The 18,242-nt window shown below is 40.8% G+C and overlaps 1 protein-coding gene across 1 annotated transcript in view; it reads left to right on the forward strand.

The window, feature by feature from the left end:
* LOC134088867 (NXPE family member 3-like) overlaps nt 1-16,798 on the forward strand; it is a 90,614-nt gene extending 73,816 nt beyond the window's left edge. The window contains exons 5-8 of the mRNA XM_062543032.1: nt 9,437-9,507; nt 9,717-9,920; nt 13,370-13,710; nt 14,911-16,798. Coding sequence (XP_062399016.1) covers nt 9,437-9,507; nt 9,717-9,920; nt 13,370-13,710; nt 14,911-15,105 — 811 coding nt within the window. The 3' untranslated portion in view covers nt 15,106-16,798. The remainder of the gene's footprint in view (nt 1-9,436; nt 9,508-9,716; nt 9,921-13,369; nt 13,711-14,910) is intronic.
* The last annotated feature ends 1,444 nt before the right edge of the window (nt 16,799-18,242 follow it).

An 18,242-nucleotide genomic window follows, 5' to 3' on the forward strand; every position in this document is an offset into this window, starting at 1 on the left:
TAATGTTATTTCTCCAAATCAATCAGCCTTCCAGTGACCGTGTCTTTAGTGAAAAAGGACATAGTTAGAGGTGATTCAGATTGTATTGTAACAACCAAGTAAGTTATTTACAGGCTTATCTTTTTTTCTCCTCATTATTTTAGATGGAGGGGGAGAAGAGCCAGTATGCATGGTTGATGGAGTCTCTCAAGGAAAGGAGACAACTGACTGCTGAGGAGCTCCAGGTCATCGGTGAGCATCAACTACAGGATCATGAAGGGATGGACACTGCAGAGGAGGAGAACCTGGATAGCCAGCTACTGAGTGAAGAGGATGTGGAAGAAGAGGAGGAGAGTGATCTCCCATCATCCTCAGCTGGGTAACTATGTTTGTGTGTGTGTTATTTCTCCAAATCATCAGTTAGCCTTTTTGTGACCGTGTCTTTAGTGAAAAAGGACATAGTTAGAGGTGACTCAGATTGTATTGTAACAACCAAGTAAGTTATTTACAGGCTTATCTTTTTTTCTCCTCATTATTTTAGATGGAGGGGGAGAAGAGCCAGTATGCACGGTTGATGGATTCTCTCAGGGAAAAGAGACAACTGACCGTTGAGGAGCTCCAGGTCATCGGTGAGCATCAACTACAGGATCATGCAGGGGTGGACATGGAGGAGTACCTGGATAGCCAGCTACTGGGTGAAGAGGATGTGGAAGAAGAGGAGTAGGAGGGGAGTGATCTCCCATCATCCTCAGCTGAGTAACAATGTTTGTGTTTGTGTGTGCGCACGCGCGTGCGCAACTGCGCATGTGCACAATTTTTATCGTTACAAGGGCATTACTTGTTATAATAATGACAGGAATAGTAATGGTAATACTTTCATTACATTTACATTTACATTTCTACTAATTAACATTCTTATGACAATCTATTTTGGGTTTGGTTAGCCATTCCCTGACAGGCCCATGTCAGGTAGAAAGCGTAGACGCTTGTTGCAGTGTTGTCTTCTTGCTCTTGTAGTTCTAGTAGTTACTGCTTGTTTGTTTTAGTGTTATACCTGGGTTCCTAAAGATTTAATATAATTGATCAATTTTAAAATAAAATGAAAAATAGTTTTTCCATTAGAAAACTTGTGTCAGTGTCTTTTCTCTATTCTTGTTTTCGTAACAGAATGATACACAGAGAGAAGCATTCTCCGTCAGCTAGTCTTTACTTCACCTTTAGTCTTTCCTCACTCACAAAGGTTATTGGCTCTTAAGGCAAGGTAAAACATGCCACATTTAGCTATACAACTGAGATGGTTAAATACACTTATTTTATTACATGACCAACATATCTGTGTATTTTGGAGTTGAATTTTAAATCAGGGAATGAAAGCATTCTACTTTTTAAAAATTCTACTCGTCACTTCAACTTGCAGTTATGAGTAATTGATCATAACTTTTGAACCAAAGGTAATGAATTGATTCTGTTTCTTTCACTTAACAGAGCACAACATTGTCTATATCTCACACACTATATCTGCGATAGCTATTTGGTAAAACATAAGATTTATCTTGACAAATGTATGTTTTTGTGTTTTTTAAGGTTGAATTTTGAAGGTCTTGTTTAAAAACAATGAATGTTACACTTAAACTTATTAACCATGATGTATACCATTTTAAAGGACTAGCTCTTCTGATCACAATGATGGGTATATTATGTCTCTAGCATCTAGCATATCCACACAACAAGCCTTTTTGTGTCACGGGGTCATCAAGTATGAAAAAACGGAATGTTTTGTGCCATCTGCAAAGGTCCAATAAATTTATCATAACATTTGAACAGAAGGTGACAGATTGATTCTGTTTTTTTCAGTGAATAGAGGATAAAATTGTGAATCTCCTATACACTCTAGGTTTTTCTCTACCTACAACAGAAATTGGGAAAAAAATGAGATTAATCTTGACTAACTGATATTTTCGTGTTTTTTGGGGTTGGATTTTGAAGACATTTTTTAAAGATATGTGTGTTCTCTTCAAATGTATTAGTTATATTGTATACCATTTGAAAGCTCTATTTCTCCTGATTACAATGGTGGGTATATTGTATCTCTGCCATGTAGCATAATCACACAATACAGCCTTTTGTGCCATGAGGCCATTGAGTATGAAAAAATGGAATGTTCGGTGCAGTCTGCAAAGGGTTAAGTAGTTCACACCAGCACAGCGCTGTAGGAAGTCAAAACGGTTTGATGACTGGGGCGCGGCACTTCTAGGTGTAAGTGGGTCAGAACGGCACGGCGCTTCTAGTGTTAAAAGCAATGGAACACCTCTCGGACCTTATGGTTTGTCCATCCAACACCCTCCTTTCGTTTCGTAACACATTCGTTTTGAGCAGTGTAGGCTACAATTCATTGACAAACTTCCATTTGGACACGGTATGTGGATCAGTGAGGCGCGGGTACGTGTCTGAACGGCCCGCCCCGCTGTTTACAACTAACCCGACCGCAACTCGGACCGCAAAAAATAATTATTGAAATACTGTTCCTGACCTGCTTATTGTAAAAAGTAGTCTAACTTAGTCGTAGTGTCATTGAGCTACGCAAAAAATCTCATATGCATGTAAAACAATATAGGCCTATTATATATAGCCTATAGTGATTGCTCAGAATTTGGGAAACATGCATTTAGTCTACCTTTTTTTGTTCCGTGTCAGCATTCATCCAAAAATTAGGCTATTTGACTCAACATTGAACATAATTAGCCTAAGGATTTTCCTATACAAATTCTGTTTCAGCCGTTCCTCACATGAATGCCTACAGATGGTACGGGTTGAGAATGCTCCTTTCTTTCCCGCACATCGGGACTCCCGAAGCATCGGGACTTTAATTAAAACTGCAACCGCAAGGGGGCAACATAAGACCGCCTTAATAAAATGAAGGTTCGGCTCATACCAGAAAACACGGAAAAACCCGAAGACACCGCGCTGGTGACAAGCGGAGAAAAGAGACATCACGCTCGGCATGTCAGATTGCAGTTTCAGAGTTTTCGAATGTTTTACAGCGTACCTCACAGCTGGCTCTCTCACTCGACGTAGCCTATAACTCAGTCAGTCCAGCAGAGATGCCAGAGCAACGTTTTGGTCAATGGAGAGGGAGAGAAATGCTCCGCATATCCGTCTAATTTAATCCGTCTCATTTAATCATTAAAATGAAGGTGATGACTGGCGAAATTATAATGAAACGACGTTTCAATAAACCATTGTTGAAATTAATGAAAATGGTTTTAGAAGCCTTCAATTCAACCTGAAAGACTCGATATATAGGCAACCTTAGATTAATTCATTAATTCATTACGGTTACAAGACCGCATTTCCGTGAATAGGCTATTATTGTCAAGGCGAAGACGAAAGAGATGGACAAGATGGACATTTAGGCTACATTTATGCTAGGAATACTTAGAAATGTGTAGGCCTATAGGCTATTTTAAAACGGAGGCATGTTCATTTTAACCGGCGACGCTGGGTAGCTTACCCAGCACTTTATCACAGATTTTGTCCCCACCACTTTTGACAACTGAAAATAAAATGTATTTAACAGAAATATCTTTAATAGGCCTACATGCCTATCATGTCACTTTACTTATAACCGTAGGCTACATGCATGGAGAAGATCGCGCATTTTGTAACATTGTAACAATGGATGGTTAGATATGCGATAGGGCAGTGAGGGTGATTCATTGTAACCATCGACTAGTAGGCCTAGCTCCGCAAAAGAAGTTTCTAGCAACTTAGAATATACGAATCTCGTTATGCATGTTCATGTTGATTCAGAGATAGACATAGACTACCGTGGGCTACTGTGCGTCAATATAACAGCATTTTATCATGTGGTGAATTAATGACTAACGTCAGTTTAACATGTCAGAACTTTTGATCGGCGTTTCAAGTGCATGCCGCGAATAAATGAACTCGACTGACTGAATCCTTTATATTTCTTGGCTAAGTGCGAAGAGATTGACACTCGAACTGTGGCGTAACTGGTTGAGGCATCTTAATCATACGTCAGCGACCGGGGTTCAAAACTTACTCTACGAACCTCCGGAACCCATTAAGACAAGAGGCATTACTTTATTAAAAAGTTTTGCGATTTTTTTTATGATTGCGATGTCTGCTGAAAAGAAAAGTTAATATGTGAATTCGTGGTTCAGCGCACACACACACACACACACACACACACACACACACACACACATTTTTACATTTACATAATAGGGCTCGGGCACACGCCTTGCATTCTAGGAATATCGCCGCCATTTGGTAGCGCACTGAACGTAATATCCATTCATTCAGATGCACAAGACAAGAAGCAGAAATATAGTAGCGATTTATTCTTTTCCTCTTGCGATCGTGGGTTGCACTGTTACACCCAACTACACAGCAACATACTACCAAGAAGGCAACAACTAAGTAACAGGAACACACTAAAAGGCGGGAGTAAATCCATAGTAATCCATAGTAAACTAAGGAGTGAAGCTGCCAATGTGGCTGTGCCCCAGTTTTGATGTCATGATCCCGAGCCCTAGTGTCAGGAAGTGTCTGTCGAGAGAGAGGGGGGAGGGAGGCAATCGTCCTCAATGCCGCATATAGGTAGGCTATAATGTCTAGTGAACTGGTTAGACAAGTGTGGGGGAGGGGGAATGATCGCACAAGACAATTGCTCTTCATGAAATGGGCAGTCTCACAGACGTTTGTCGATGTTTAAACTTAGCCTACTACATCACTTGCGAAATCGGACGTGGCACATAGAATTATTAGGCTACTGGATTTAATATAGCATAGACTTTGTTCATCCTATATTAGCCTATATTAAAATGTAATGTGCTGCGGGGAAGCATTGGGGAAGTCAGTTTAAGTTGTCCTGTAACAATTTGCCTCTTATTATAATCAAGAGTATGCAGCCACTACGCACATAATAGTAGGTTACGGGCGGATGCGAGCAACCCCATGCAAAAGAAGGCCTTAAGTTAACGGACTGAAGGCCTGTTTACATGTCAAACATGCATTAAATCTAAGAAACGAAAAACACAAATATCATGTATTGTGTCGTAAACAGTAACTGTTGGGAGAGTCGTCTGGCTGTGTCAGCAGACTGCAGTCGGTCTCGAGGGGTTAAATAGCGCACGTACTTGAATTTTAATCTGAAGAAGACCACACGAAAATAAAATCAAATCAAAAAAGAAGGATTTCAAGTGTGCGAACCTTTTTCCATTTTTTTATGATTTAGCCTACTCTTGTTCTGCACCTTGACCGGGGATGTGCACAAACTTTTTTACTACACTTGAATTTTAAACCAACTCTTCTCTAGCCTATATCCTATAGCCATACTTTAATAATCAGATGTTATGCTCATTTTTGTAGGCTACACCTCACCGGCAAGCACGCACGCAAATGCTGCTTTTGCACATCTACAATATTGGCCAGGCTATATAGAATAGGCTTTTAGGACTGTATTTTGCCTTCGTGCAACTTTAGTTGTGCTCAATCTAAATTATTGTCAGTAAGGATAGGTCATATTACCAAATGGCGAACCTCGAAAATTATTTAGGATATAGAGCCGTGTCCATTACGCATGCAGTTATTTTTTAGGCTATTGTTTTATTTGAGTGTTTTTGTCTACCATGGCAAACATAGTTGAAACGTTCGCTCTAAACTTATGTATTTCCAATCGGCTTTCACAAAACCGATGAGGTCCAGATCTCAGTGGCCTCATAGCTGCCTACAGCCATGCATAGAAAGCCTAATGATAGCCTAATAGTTATGACATTAATAGCCTATTAATGACCTCATGTCGGAATGGCACGTTGTTTGAAAAAAAAAAGTTAAATAGGCCTAGGCCTACCGCCGAGTGGGGATATGTCGGAATGAACAGCGGATACCAGCTGGGTTGTAAAACATTACTGTATTCGTTGATCTTATTGATGCAGTCCTTGCGGCCACTTCTCCCCATCGTAGGAAACTTTCTGTTTAGTGTTGACAACACAAAGGCCTTCACGTTGTGTGGCAGTGCTTGCTTGCCCTTCGATCCATCCCAGTTGGTGGTTTTGCACCTGTCCCTGAGTTATAGTCTATATGAGTAAGCGCTTATGCTCTAACCGCATAATAAAAGAAGCACCTGCAGCAGTGCTTATGGCAAGGCTATTAACACCTGTCACTGAGCTATGGACAAGCAGTTATGCTCGAAAATTATCATAATAACAGACACACCTAATTGTATGACTCTATGTTTAAACACATCAAATTAGCAAGCATTTCCGCTGCAACGTTTGCTTTCTTTTTCTGTCGGTCCGCGGTTGCTTGGTCAATTGCGCAGCAAATTATCAGATCACCGGACCTAATTTCACTCCATGTCTCGCAGACCAGCAGCAGTCTCCACGTTTCGCGGCCCATAGTTTGAGAAACGCTGCATTAAAGTGTCATTAGGTTGTAGGCTATATGTTTAGTTATTTCTTTGTGTGTTTTTCATTGTAGTGTGTGTGCATTGAGTAGTTCCTTAAAATACGGAACAAAGAGCGTCCCGTATCTGTTCAATACGGAAGAAGACTAACTATTACTTATATATTTCTTATAACGAAACGCGAAGGAAACATACGAGGACTGACCATCTCGTTTCTCCGCGTTTCCCCCAATAGCCTACCATGGCGACAAAGAGAAATAAATATGATTTGACATTTAAGCTGATTGCTGACAAATTTGCCACACAATTCGGGAGAAGCAGCGGACAGGAGCGCCACCACAAACAAGCACTTCTAGCCCAAATTAACATGGCAACGTTGCCTATGACTAAAGTGTCTAAGTAGGCTAGTCCTACTAATATTACATTTGATTGGTAGCATGTTTGTAGCGCACCAGTTTACCCATCCCCTACATCAAAACAGCTTAGAATCAATCAAAGAATCAGCTGTGTCGGCGTTAGGCTGTAGGCGATTTTCTATAACCATTTTCATTCATTTCAACAATGGTTCATTGAAACGTCGTTTGAATAATTTCGCCAGTCATCACCTTCATTGTAATGATTAAATGAGATTAAGGAGTCGACTATTGACGGATATGCGGTCTTCATCATTTTGAAATGCGGGATGAAACTTTCTGCCACCTGGTGGTTGTTTGGGTACATTGCCTTAGCCTCGAAAAAAATCGGCTTGAGGGCCTGCGGGATCTCTTCGGGAGTCCCGCGGGAGAAGGTGCATTCTCAACCCGTACCCACTGTAAGCTCTCCCAAGCATGAAATGCAGGCATAGAATATTATTAAGAAACTCTTCATCAATGGACCAAAACAAAAACCAAAACCAGAACCCATAGAGCCCGATTGAGTGCGTCATTGCTCCGCGATTATAAATTGCAGCGAGATGAAACCTTTATTGCATGAAAGAGCAGACGTGGGGCTTTCCAACGAGCCACTTTATAAGTTGCGCAAGGAAGCACATTGCATGCTCATACCAATTGTAGGCTATATGCCTTGAGGACATTAAATTAAGAAGTATTTCCTGATTGGGGAAACTTTTAGTTTATTTTTCTTTCAGTCCATTGTTCCATAATAGCCTACCATTCGATTTGCTGCAAATTATCAGACTTGAGAAGCATGCATCACATCGGCAACTTCACTACTCAGCAGTGTTGGTCAAGTTACTTGGAAAAAGTAATTAGTTACTGATTACTGTTACTTATCCGAGAAAGTAATCCCGTTACTTTACTGATTACTTTTCCCCAAAAATGCCAAAAAGTAATTCGTTACTTTACTAATTACTTTACTTAGTTACTTTTCAAAAACACTAACACTAGCTAGGCTACACAACCTGAATATGCTAAACAATACACCTTTCAGCCTAATTTTTCTTTCTGCATATTCCATCATATGAAATACAATCAATGCAGTGTTGTGCACAACGAGTTCTGCGAACTATGAACTGCATGCAACACATTTGCAAATAAAGAATGTGAATTCGTTCAGATTATGTGAAATGAACAACGAGCGTCACTGCTGAGTTTCAATTAAACGTCGTGAGCTTAGAATTATAAGGTTCTATCTCCGTTTAGGGTAGTTCTGAGATATTGAGCATCAAAGTTTTACATAGCTAGCAAAACTGTACTGTAGTACCTTTTTATTTTGCTATTAATTAACTTTTTTTTTTTTTTTTTTTTACAAAAATAACACCACACAGGCATTAATAAGCACCTAATGGATCAGATGATGTCAAAAACTCAATTTCGACCAAAATGGAGATAGAACCTTATAATTCTCAGCTCACAACGTTGCGCAGTTAACCCATGAGTGTCACGCTCCAATTTTTCATTGATGCTGCGGATGTAACAGAATACATGCTGCAATGTTGCAACAATATTCGGAACGGGCGCGCTGTCAGTGGTAAAATAAAAAAAAGTAACTGTGTCGTGTGTCCTGTGTCAGCGGCCGCATTCTGCGCCACCCCTCACTCAAACACACATAGATTCTGTATAATTAACCGAAGAGTCGGACCTCTGTTTGGCAAACCTCATAGGCTATACCGCAGGGGTTATGTCTGAAAGCGACTACAGAGAAGGCAGATGATACAGGCTCTATTATGTACGGACATTTAAGCCTACTCATTGTCTCGCAAAGACTCCGACGGTACAAACTTAATTATGTCCACCGAAAACAAGTTTGAACGTCAACGACCTCAATTTCTAATTTCAAAAGACATTTGAGTTGAAGCATCAGTCCAGAGTGAAAGCTATAGAGGAAAGCATAAGTCATCGAATGAAATGAAAGTAGAAAGAACAATAAAAGTGAAGTAAAGATAAGCAAAAGAAGTCCAAGTCCCGAACTATGGGAAAAGTTTAGGAAAACCCCAACTCATGTAGGCTATTAAATGCAGCATGGTCATGCTCTGTCCCGCACTCTGTTGTCTCGTCTGTTGTTTACATCTCTCGCAGTGCCTTGGACGTTATACTGATTGTCACCAGACAGTCTCACAACCAGCAGTTCGAGAAAAAAAGCTGCAGATCATAGACAGAGAAAGCATGCTCTGAGAACAGAACACAACTGCATGTCAACTGTAGCCGAGGGTCTGTCTACGCAGAATCAACAAGTGCATTTCTACATGTTCGTGACAAAATGTGGGGGATAGAATCGCGTTTCAGTGGGAATGCTGCAAATTATGTCTTTCTCTTCTAAAGACAATTATGTACGATATAAATGACAAAAAATTAACGGCATATTTTTTTTGCCGACCCGACCAAACATGACCCGAATATCATTACAAATATTTTTTCTTGCCCCATAACCGTGGGTGACCGCGGTCGCCCGCTCGATTTGGATCAGCCCGCGCATCACTGATGTGGAGTCATTCAAGATGTACTGTTGTTCAAGACAAATTACAGTGGAGTAGGAGTAGCAATGCATAATCAGCTACTAAATATGCCACATTCTTTGTTTCCTCAGACGATACGTGAATCGTTGGATCAAGGGTGATTCACATGTGATTAGAGTCCTTGCCTCCAATTACACTCATGGTATATCTTGCCTTTTTCTTTGGACCTGTTTGCATCAGTGCTGTGCTGGCATAAGACATACACTCACACACTCTGCAGTCATTTTCTCTTTCATATGTGGCAATATGTTACTCAGTTTAGTGATTAAACAGATGCTGAAGATTATTTAAAAACGTTCTGCAGGAAGCCCCATATAAATTCCAGTTCCTCTCATACTGTCTCACTTTTAGGAGTGAGGGAAACGTGCAAACCTGGCATGCCCACACCGATACCAGCAGGATTCTACTTGCGTGATGCTTGGACATCATTTGTGTGTGTCGCCCGTCACTTCGATGCAGGGAACACAACTAAATGTCTGAAGGACAAGCACATCTACATAATGGGAGACTCCACTATCAAACAGTGGTATGATTTCATCATTGGATCTGTGCCAAGTAAGATACATGAATATACACATATACACACACACACAAACAAGTACACACAAATATGTGTGTATTTAGACAAGGTGACTCCCCACTGTGGAATGTAGAAAGGTGCTACAAGGACAAACACACACACATTTTATATGTTGATGTCATTGTGGTTCTTTGGCATGCAGTATGTTATTTTTTCTCTGTCAAGTCAAGTCTATTTATACAGCACATTTCATACACAAAGGTCATTCAATGTGCTTTACATAAACAAAAACCAAACAGTAAAGCAGATAAAAACATAGATGGGCAAAGACATAGACATAAAAATGTACACACATAAATATGGCAGTAGCAAAGTACACACAAATACATGTGTACATGTGGCCTTGTAAAACCCACCTATTTGAATGCCGGCATACAGGTGGTAGAATACAGACATACAGTCATGGCTGAAAGTGTTGGCACCCCATGCTAAAGTTGACTAAAAAGAGAGGAATATAAAATCATCTTTTGGAAATTTACCTTAATGCCTTAAGTAATACAATTAGGATATATCCAACCTTTAAGGACACCAATTTTCTTTGTGAATGAATAATGTATCATAAATAAATAAATGTTTCTCAGGTCATAAGTGTTGGCACCCCTATGTTAATCCTATGTGCTCAATTCCCATAGAGGCAAGCAGATTTTTTTTTTTAAAGGCCACTTATTTCATGAATCATGGATCCAGGATATATGCATCCTGATAAAGTCCCCTTGGTCTTTAGAACTAAAATTGGGCCACATCATCACACACCCTTCACCATACCTAGAGATAGGCATGGTGTTTTGTTCAGTTTTGTTCAGTTAGCCTATTAGCCTGTTTGATGCTCATTGAACTCAATGCAAATCAAACCAGCTAATTGGTTGCATTGAGTTGCATTGCATTGGTTGCATTATACCACAAGATGGTCTGACTACGCCACTCCCATTTCTTTTGACTGGATGAGAGACCCAGCTAATATTCTAGAATAAAGATGCACCCCACGCTAGTAATATTGAAATGAATGAAACAATTGGAGGCTGATGTAACCAAAGCAATACAGACACTATTTATTTATATTCTTCATTCAAAGTGATTAAAATAGTTGCTTGGTATAGGAACAACCCTCAATGACAGAAATACATCATGAACACATAGAGTAGCTTACATGACCTCTCGTAAACAAGCATTCATCTGATAAATTGCATTAACTAATACACGCAACACCACGGTGCTCAAAGTTGACAGGACATCCACCTTTGGTTCACTATGAGCAGTGCACAAGGCTCCAAAGAGATTCAGCACCCCACAGACAGTATCCAGGATTACAGTGCATCAACCATAAAAATGTTTTTGTTAGTATACACCCATTTTAATCACACCACACAGGTGGTCACCTTAACACATTGAGCATTGAGTCCTGCCCACTAACTGTGAGAACCCAGGCAGTGCCGACTTAAAGGTATACTATGCAACGTTTTTCAGTTCATCAATTCGTTCCATACTGTTATATTGTTATATATGATTAAATGAGTCATTACCAGTCGAACGGTGTTTTTTTTCGGCCACCCTAGTGGGCTGTAGCGGTACACACTTGCAACTTCAGGAGACCTCGGGCACGCACCCATGCTCTACTCCAGGAAGTGTCATGTAAAGTCTCATGAAAAGGCACGGCAGACTGACCGATTGAGGAGTTTTGTAAAATATACACGCTAAAGCTGTAGGGGATGCTCTGCCGAGAAATATTCAAGCATAAAACGAGCGAAAACGAAAAGTGAAAGCGAAACCGGCGATGAAATCGCCAATCCTGCATAGTATACCTTTAAAAGGGAGACCTAAAGTGCATAGTGCTGCTAAGATCAGCTGTACAGATAACTATATGAATTGCTCCTGCACACTGGATATGCTCTGTCCCACCCTTGATATTACTTATTCTACGAAATAGACCATAATGAAATCACACCACTGCAGATCTCAAGGCTCACATCAAAACCCACTCTCTTTACGGGAAGCATATTGGTGTTTAAACCAAAGACACTTCTGTGATTCAGTCACTAATGACTGCACCCACACCCTTCACCATCGAATCAATTCTGTCCTTCTGTCTGGTGTGTTGGCTTAGCAATTTGTCTCTTAAAGGGATATTCCGCCATTTTTGGAAATACGCTCATTTTCCACCTCCCCTCGAGCAAAACAATCGATATTTACCTTGTTCCCGTTCATCCAGCCATTCTGTGAGTCTGGCGATACAACTTTTAGCTTCAGCCTAGCATAGATCATTGAATCGGATTAGACCATTAGCTTCTCGCCTGCTAGCTTCATGTTTAAAAGTGACTAAGATTTCTGATAATTTTCCCATTTAAAACGTGTCTCCTCTCAAGTTAGAAAGTGCAATAAGACCAACTGAAAATGAAACCTGGCGTTTTTCTAGGCTGATTTGACATGGAACTACACTCTCATCTGGCGTAATAATCAAGGCAACTTGCAAACGTACCATAGGCGCAGTGATATCGTACGCATCATCTGAAAATAGTCCCCATAGACAACAAGCAGTAGTAGTGCCAGTAGTTTGCAAGTTGCCTTGATTATTACGCCAGATGAGAGTGTAGTTCCATGTCGACTTGGACAGACTTGCTTCCAGGCTAACGAGTTTTGGCTAAAAACGGTGAACTCGAACTTTCTCAAAATACATCCGAATGACATGATTTTGGTGTCAACTCAACGTATGTACTCCCAATAGTCCAAAAAATGTATCTAAAGTGCATTTCACTCCGGATTATCCCTTTAAGACCTCTAGGGAACGTTCTGAGGACGTTCCTTAATGGATAACAAATGTATCCTTAATATGACAATCAGGGAACGTTCTCAAAAGGTTCCATGACAGTTGCAGAAAACTATACTTTAGAGAACGTTCTGGGAACGTCAGTAAAAGGATAAAAAAATATATCCTTTCACAATCAGGGAACGTTCCTAAAAGGTACCCTGACAGTTGCACAAAAACAGCTGTAAAAGGACAATCCGGGAACGTTCTCTAAAGTACACACAATACAACACCTTTAGAAGATGTTCCCCGTACACCCATTAGCTAATGAAGCCAGGCAGACAGCACTACACTCTGGGGGCATGTCCGTGAGCCCAAATGTACTGTACATACCCACAGAGAGTAGTGCTGTAGCTGCCTGGCTGCTTTGCTGGTTGTAGCAACTCAAGCCAGAAAAATTAAGCCCTGCTGAAAGAAGTTTTGGTAATAAAGTCCTCTCGACTTCTTCTAAACTGTCCCAGACTTAAGTACTACTTTTAGGGCTAAATTGCTTCGTGAATTACTCTCAGAAATAAGGATAAAATAAGTCCTAAGAGTTTCTCCTAAATCTGCTAGTTAGCAGCTATTTTAGCCATAAGATTCTTTGTCAGTAAAGTGTTACCGATTATTCTTCCCACCCCCCAGCTCTAAGACGCATGAACCTACACACCGTTGCCAAAAATGGGCCCCATATGGCTGTGGACGTGGAGAACAATATCGACCTGCACTTTCGCTCACATGGCAACCCTCGCATCAGCGGGGACTGGCAGATCATGGCGGATATGCACTACATTAGTAACGAGATAGATGACATGGCTGGAGGACCGCACACTGTTATTGTCCTCAACATGTGTGCACACTTCACCACCATGCCTCTGTCCTACTTTGTCTACCGAGTGTCCCAGATCAAGCATGCAGTCGTGGCACTGTTGAGACGTGCACCAGAGACCAAGGTCATCATCAAGACAGCCAACACGGGGCAAAGGGTGAACTGTTTTAGCCATATTCTCTTACTATAGCCGTTTTCAGACAGACGTGTATTTCCGCAATGCTCACAGACTTTTTACGGTAGGTTTCTTTGTTGTGCTGTCTGAATGCATATGTCCGTATATCTACTACCGGAACTTTTCCTGCTGCTGACCTAGTCATTTTGCCGTAATGTTGCCGCCACAGCTGCTATGTGAATGCAATCAACATGAATGAAACATTCCGCACTTGTCAGTGATGATCGAGGGAAGTATTATGTGTATTTAAAGCCCTAATGCCACTGAACAGTTTTGCATCTCTCTAACATGCTGCTGGTAATGCAGCAAGGCTATAGCCTCCATACTCCCGGTGTAAAAACTGCACTCTGCATACGCGGCCGCATCTATTAGGCGTCATTATCTGCCCAGCGAACTAAAGTCCAATTGACGGAAATTCTAAATTAGGTGTGAACAACAGATGGGTGTATAGGCCTACATTCCACATATGCTTCATGTCTGAATGTCCGTTACTGTCAGAAATGCGGCAAGCAATTATCGCAGAATGTGCGGAAAAACTGTCTGAAAACGGCTAATGTCTACTGGAATTTAGGGACTATCTTAGATTCAAATGAGTGTGTCAGTCTGTGTACATCCTTGCAAGGTTATGTGCATCCATTCCTTTCATTTGTGTGTGTGTGTGAGCGAGAGAGAGTTTGCAGTGGATCCCGTGAGGGAAATTTGGTCTCTGCATTTATCCCAATTTGTGAATTAGTGAACACACACAGCAGGCAGTGAATACGCAGTGAGGTGAAGCACACACTAACCCAGAGCAGTGAGCTGCCTGCTCAACAGTGGCGCGCGGGGAGCAGTGAGGGGTTAGGTGCCTTGCTAAAGGGTACTTCAGCCGTGGACTGGTAGGGGATCGAACCGCAGCAACCCTCCGGTTATAAGCTACCCAGTAGGCTACGTCTGTAGGCCTGAGGGCTGTGTCTCAAATGTGAGTGTGAAAAAGGTTTCAAATCATTCAGTTTCAGGAACTTGAAAGAACAGTTATGTGGAATATATGAAAATGAAATGAATACGGAATTGTGTGGATGTAGTCTAAGTCCTTTAGCTAACCGATTATCACACATCCAGCCAGTCCACATGCATGGAAGAGAGGGGTACATAGTAGGTTGTTGAGCTCAAAATATCCATCTGATGTGTGTCTGTGTCTTGCAGGATTTCTATCGCCATAACTGGCTATACATGCAGCTTGATCGAGTCCTGCGAGAAACATTCTATGACATGGGAGTCTACATCCTGGATGTGTGGCAGATGACTGCCTGTCACTATAACAAAGAGAACCTCCATCCTGGCCCAGTGATCATCAAAAATGAAGTCGACATCCTTCTGACTTTTATCTGCCCCGTGTAAACAGGAAGATTGTCCTGGTGACTGCTCTCTCTGTTCACTGTGACTATGTTCAGATTGCCAGCCCAAATCTGACTTTTGGACCCATTATACCCGATTGATTTCTGAAAGTCAGGACTGAAAGAAAGAAGAAAAAAAATGAAGTGGGAAATTGCCCATTTCTGTGTTTTTGAAGCTTGCTTTCTCTATCTCTCTCAGTGTTTCAATCAAACTGTTGTGTGTTTGACCCTTGTTGCAGTTTGTGTCAGTTAGGGAACAATGCCACTCAGTCCAAGATCTCCTAAAAGAAGTGGCCTCGATCCACATTATCTGGCTAAATCTGATGCAGTCCCACTGATGAAAAGCAACTCATAGGTTATATTAGTAAAATATAGGTTTAACAAAGCTGTAACAAATTATGGGAGTTAAGATCACTAAACTGTGGGTAACATTGGGTCAATTTAATTTCCTGTTCTCTTCCTAAATAAATGGGCGGGTCCTAAAAACTCCAGTGCACCATTCGATTATTTTCTAGTCCTAGTTGTGACTTGTTCTCAATCTCTGCATTTGTCACTATTGGCAAATTGTAAACAATGTAATAGAGTGATAACAGTATTGAGAGGGTTAGGGTTACCGAATACATGCCCTAAAATATATTTTGTAACATATCCTGATAGATTATTCAAAGTGAGAAACATATTTTGCATACTATGGTTACTTGCACGTTGTATTTTATTTTATTAGCAGTGGATGAAACAGGTATGTGAGGTTATGTGAATTTGTAAGACTCCGTGTCAACAACAACCCGCAATCTGCCTTACAGTGAGGATGGATTGATATACTCTACAGTACAAGCTATATGCTATGAAACACTGTGCCAGAGAGCAGAGATGTTTTCCACATCCCAAACAAAGTTAACACATTTTTAATGAGTTTCAATAGTCTAAAATTAGATAGTCTTAACTTTTGTGAAACTGGCTTACTTGCATTAGACTGATCTATAAAGAGACCTATCTAAGCCATAGACCAGTCTAAACTACCTTAGTGAAACCGGCCCCAGAGCTAACTTGCTAACTAACGTAATGGAAAGTTGCATCGCAAGTTAGCTCTGGGGTAGCAAAAATCAAAGTGTGACGCCTTCACGTACCGGAGATCACAGTATCCACTCAAAGGCATAGGACAAAAGTGTGTTAAGGAAAGCGTCTGTATTTCCAATTTCGTTGTCCCTGCGAGAGTTTAACAGGTGTGATCATTTATTTTCCCATCATAAAATGATCTCCTTATATGGGTAAAGAAAGTCGTTTTTTTTTTTTTGAACTTCAGAGGTCTATTATAGTTGATTCAGAACATCTGATCTTAAATCAGCCAAAGAAGATATGTTAACTCCTCTTAGTTATTCTCCATTGGCCCCTCACTCTGGCCAGGCCACTTAGGCCTACTGGATCTGATCCTTGCTATTTGAATTCCATGATCCAACTCTACATCCCCAATAACCCACAGTGGTCCTGATGATGAGCATCTGCTGTGTTGACCAGCCATTAACACAAACGGGTCACATTCAAGAGTCGGTGGTTCATTGTTGGTGAGTCAGACGTGTTCACTTGAGGTGCTTATTGCAGGCCTATGCCTTGCTTTCTTTTTATCTTTTATTTTATTATTATTACTATTATTATTATTACTCTTTGCTCCTCTATGCTTTTATCTGCTATTACTGTTTGGTTTTTGTTTATGTAAAGCACATTGAATGACCTCTGTGTATGAAATGCGCTATATAAATAAACTTGACTTGACTTGATGCGTTCATGTATGCTGGGTGAACCCTGCCTGACCTGCCGGCGAATTTGGATTCCGCCCAGCTGCTCAGGCTGGAAACCCTACCTGCACATCTATCTACCATGCTTCCTGTACACAACCTTTGGGTCCAATCACAAACTAGCTTACCCAAAAGACGCACCGGATCGTTGGTCTGATTGGTTAAAGGACTATCCAAGCGTACAGAGTCATTTGAACGATGCCCATTAATCACACCTCTTGTGCAGTAGAAATAAAGTGCAGACTCCCCATACTAATGTTTAATCTTAAAAGATTGAGCTTATTATGATGATATAGTGTTCAGGAGAAAGTGGGATTTGGGGGCTTTGGGAGAGCTCCCAGCAAAATGTTTTCATGTCACTCAACATAGTGAACACTTTCACTTCAGAAGTGGGGAGTTTAGAAGTGGGAACCTTCCCACTTCCCAGACGCATGAACGCTCTATACAGTATATGCGAAACACAAATTTGTCAGTTAATGGAAATTGTCAAGAAATAACAAAAAACCAAACAGGGATTTTGTGAAATATCAAATTTCCATTCAAATCTGTTGAGTACGCAATGACTGTTTTCACATATTTTAGCTAACAAGCTCAACTTTAAAATACAAAAAGTAGGCCTAGGTTAACACAACAAGGCCTGACTTCTGGTTATGGAGAGCTGCTGAGAGGCAGCATAATCAACCTTCCAGCTGTTGTCAAATTAGAATCTACTTTTGTCCGGTGTCATTTTAAACGCATAATGGCTTTTTGTATCACTGTTCACGTGACACATTTTCTGTAAACCAATTATGATTCTTTATGCCTATTTGAGAGAAAATACATTCTATATTCTGATTCTTCTAGTCAGAGAGCCAGCCTAGTATGCTTCCCTCTGGCAAGTGCTACTGGAGAATTACCACCCACACCACACGATTTAGAGATAGTTTCTTTCGACCAGCTGTCAGAATACTAAATGTAAATGTACATGTCCCATAGCTTACCGTGAGGTTTATTTATGCTTTACATGCAAGTATAGTGTGTGTGTGTGTGTGTGTGTGTGTGTGTGTGTGTGTGTGCGTGTGTGTATGGGTGTGTGACTAGCCTACTGTACATGTAGCCTATGATAGTTTGCCTACCGCCCCCCCTACTGTTTATTTAAGCTTACCCCTCCTTAAACTACTGCAAAGATTTCTTAGCCTTGTTGTTAGACTTACCATTAGATATACAACAAAAAAAAACACACAATATGGCCTTGAGCTTTTCCAACTGCTTTCCACATGAAATATGAGCCGAGTGGAAATGACGCCCAATAAAAAATATTCTCACTTCCACTCATCTTTACTTGGACCTTTCTTCCTTGTATTAACCC

This window comes from Sardina pilchardus, chromosome 8 (genome assembly GCF_963854185.1).
Source record: "Sardina pilchardus chromosome 8, fSarPil1.1, whole genome shotgun sequence".
NCBI lineage: Eukaryota > Metazoa > Chordata > Actinopteri > Clupeiformes > Clupeidae > Sardina > Sardina pilchardus.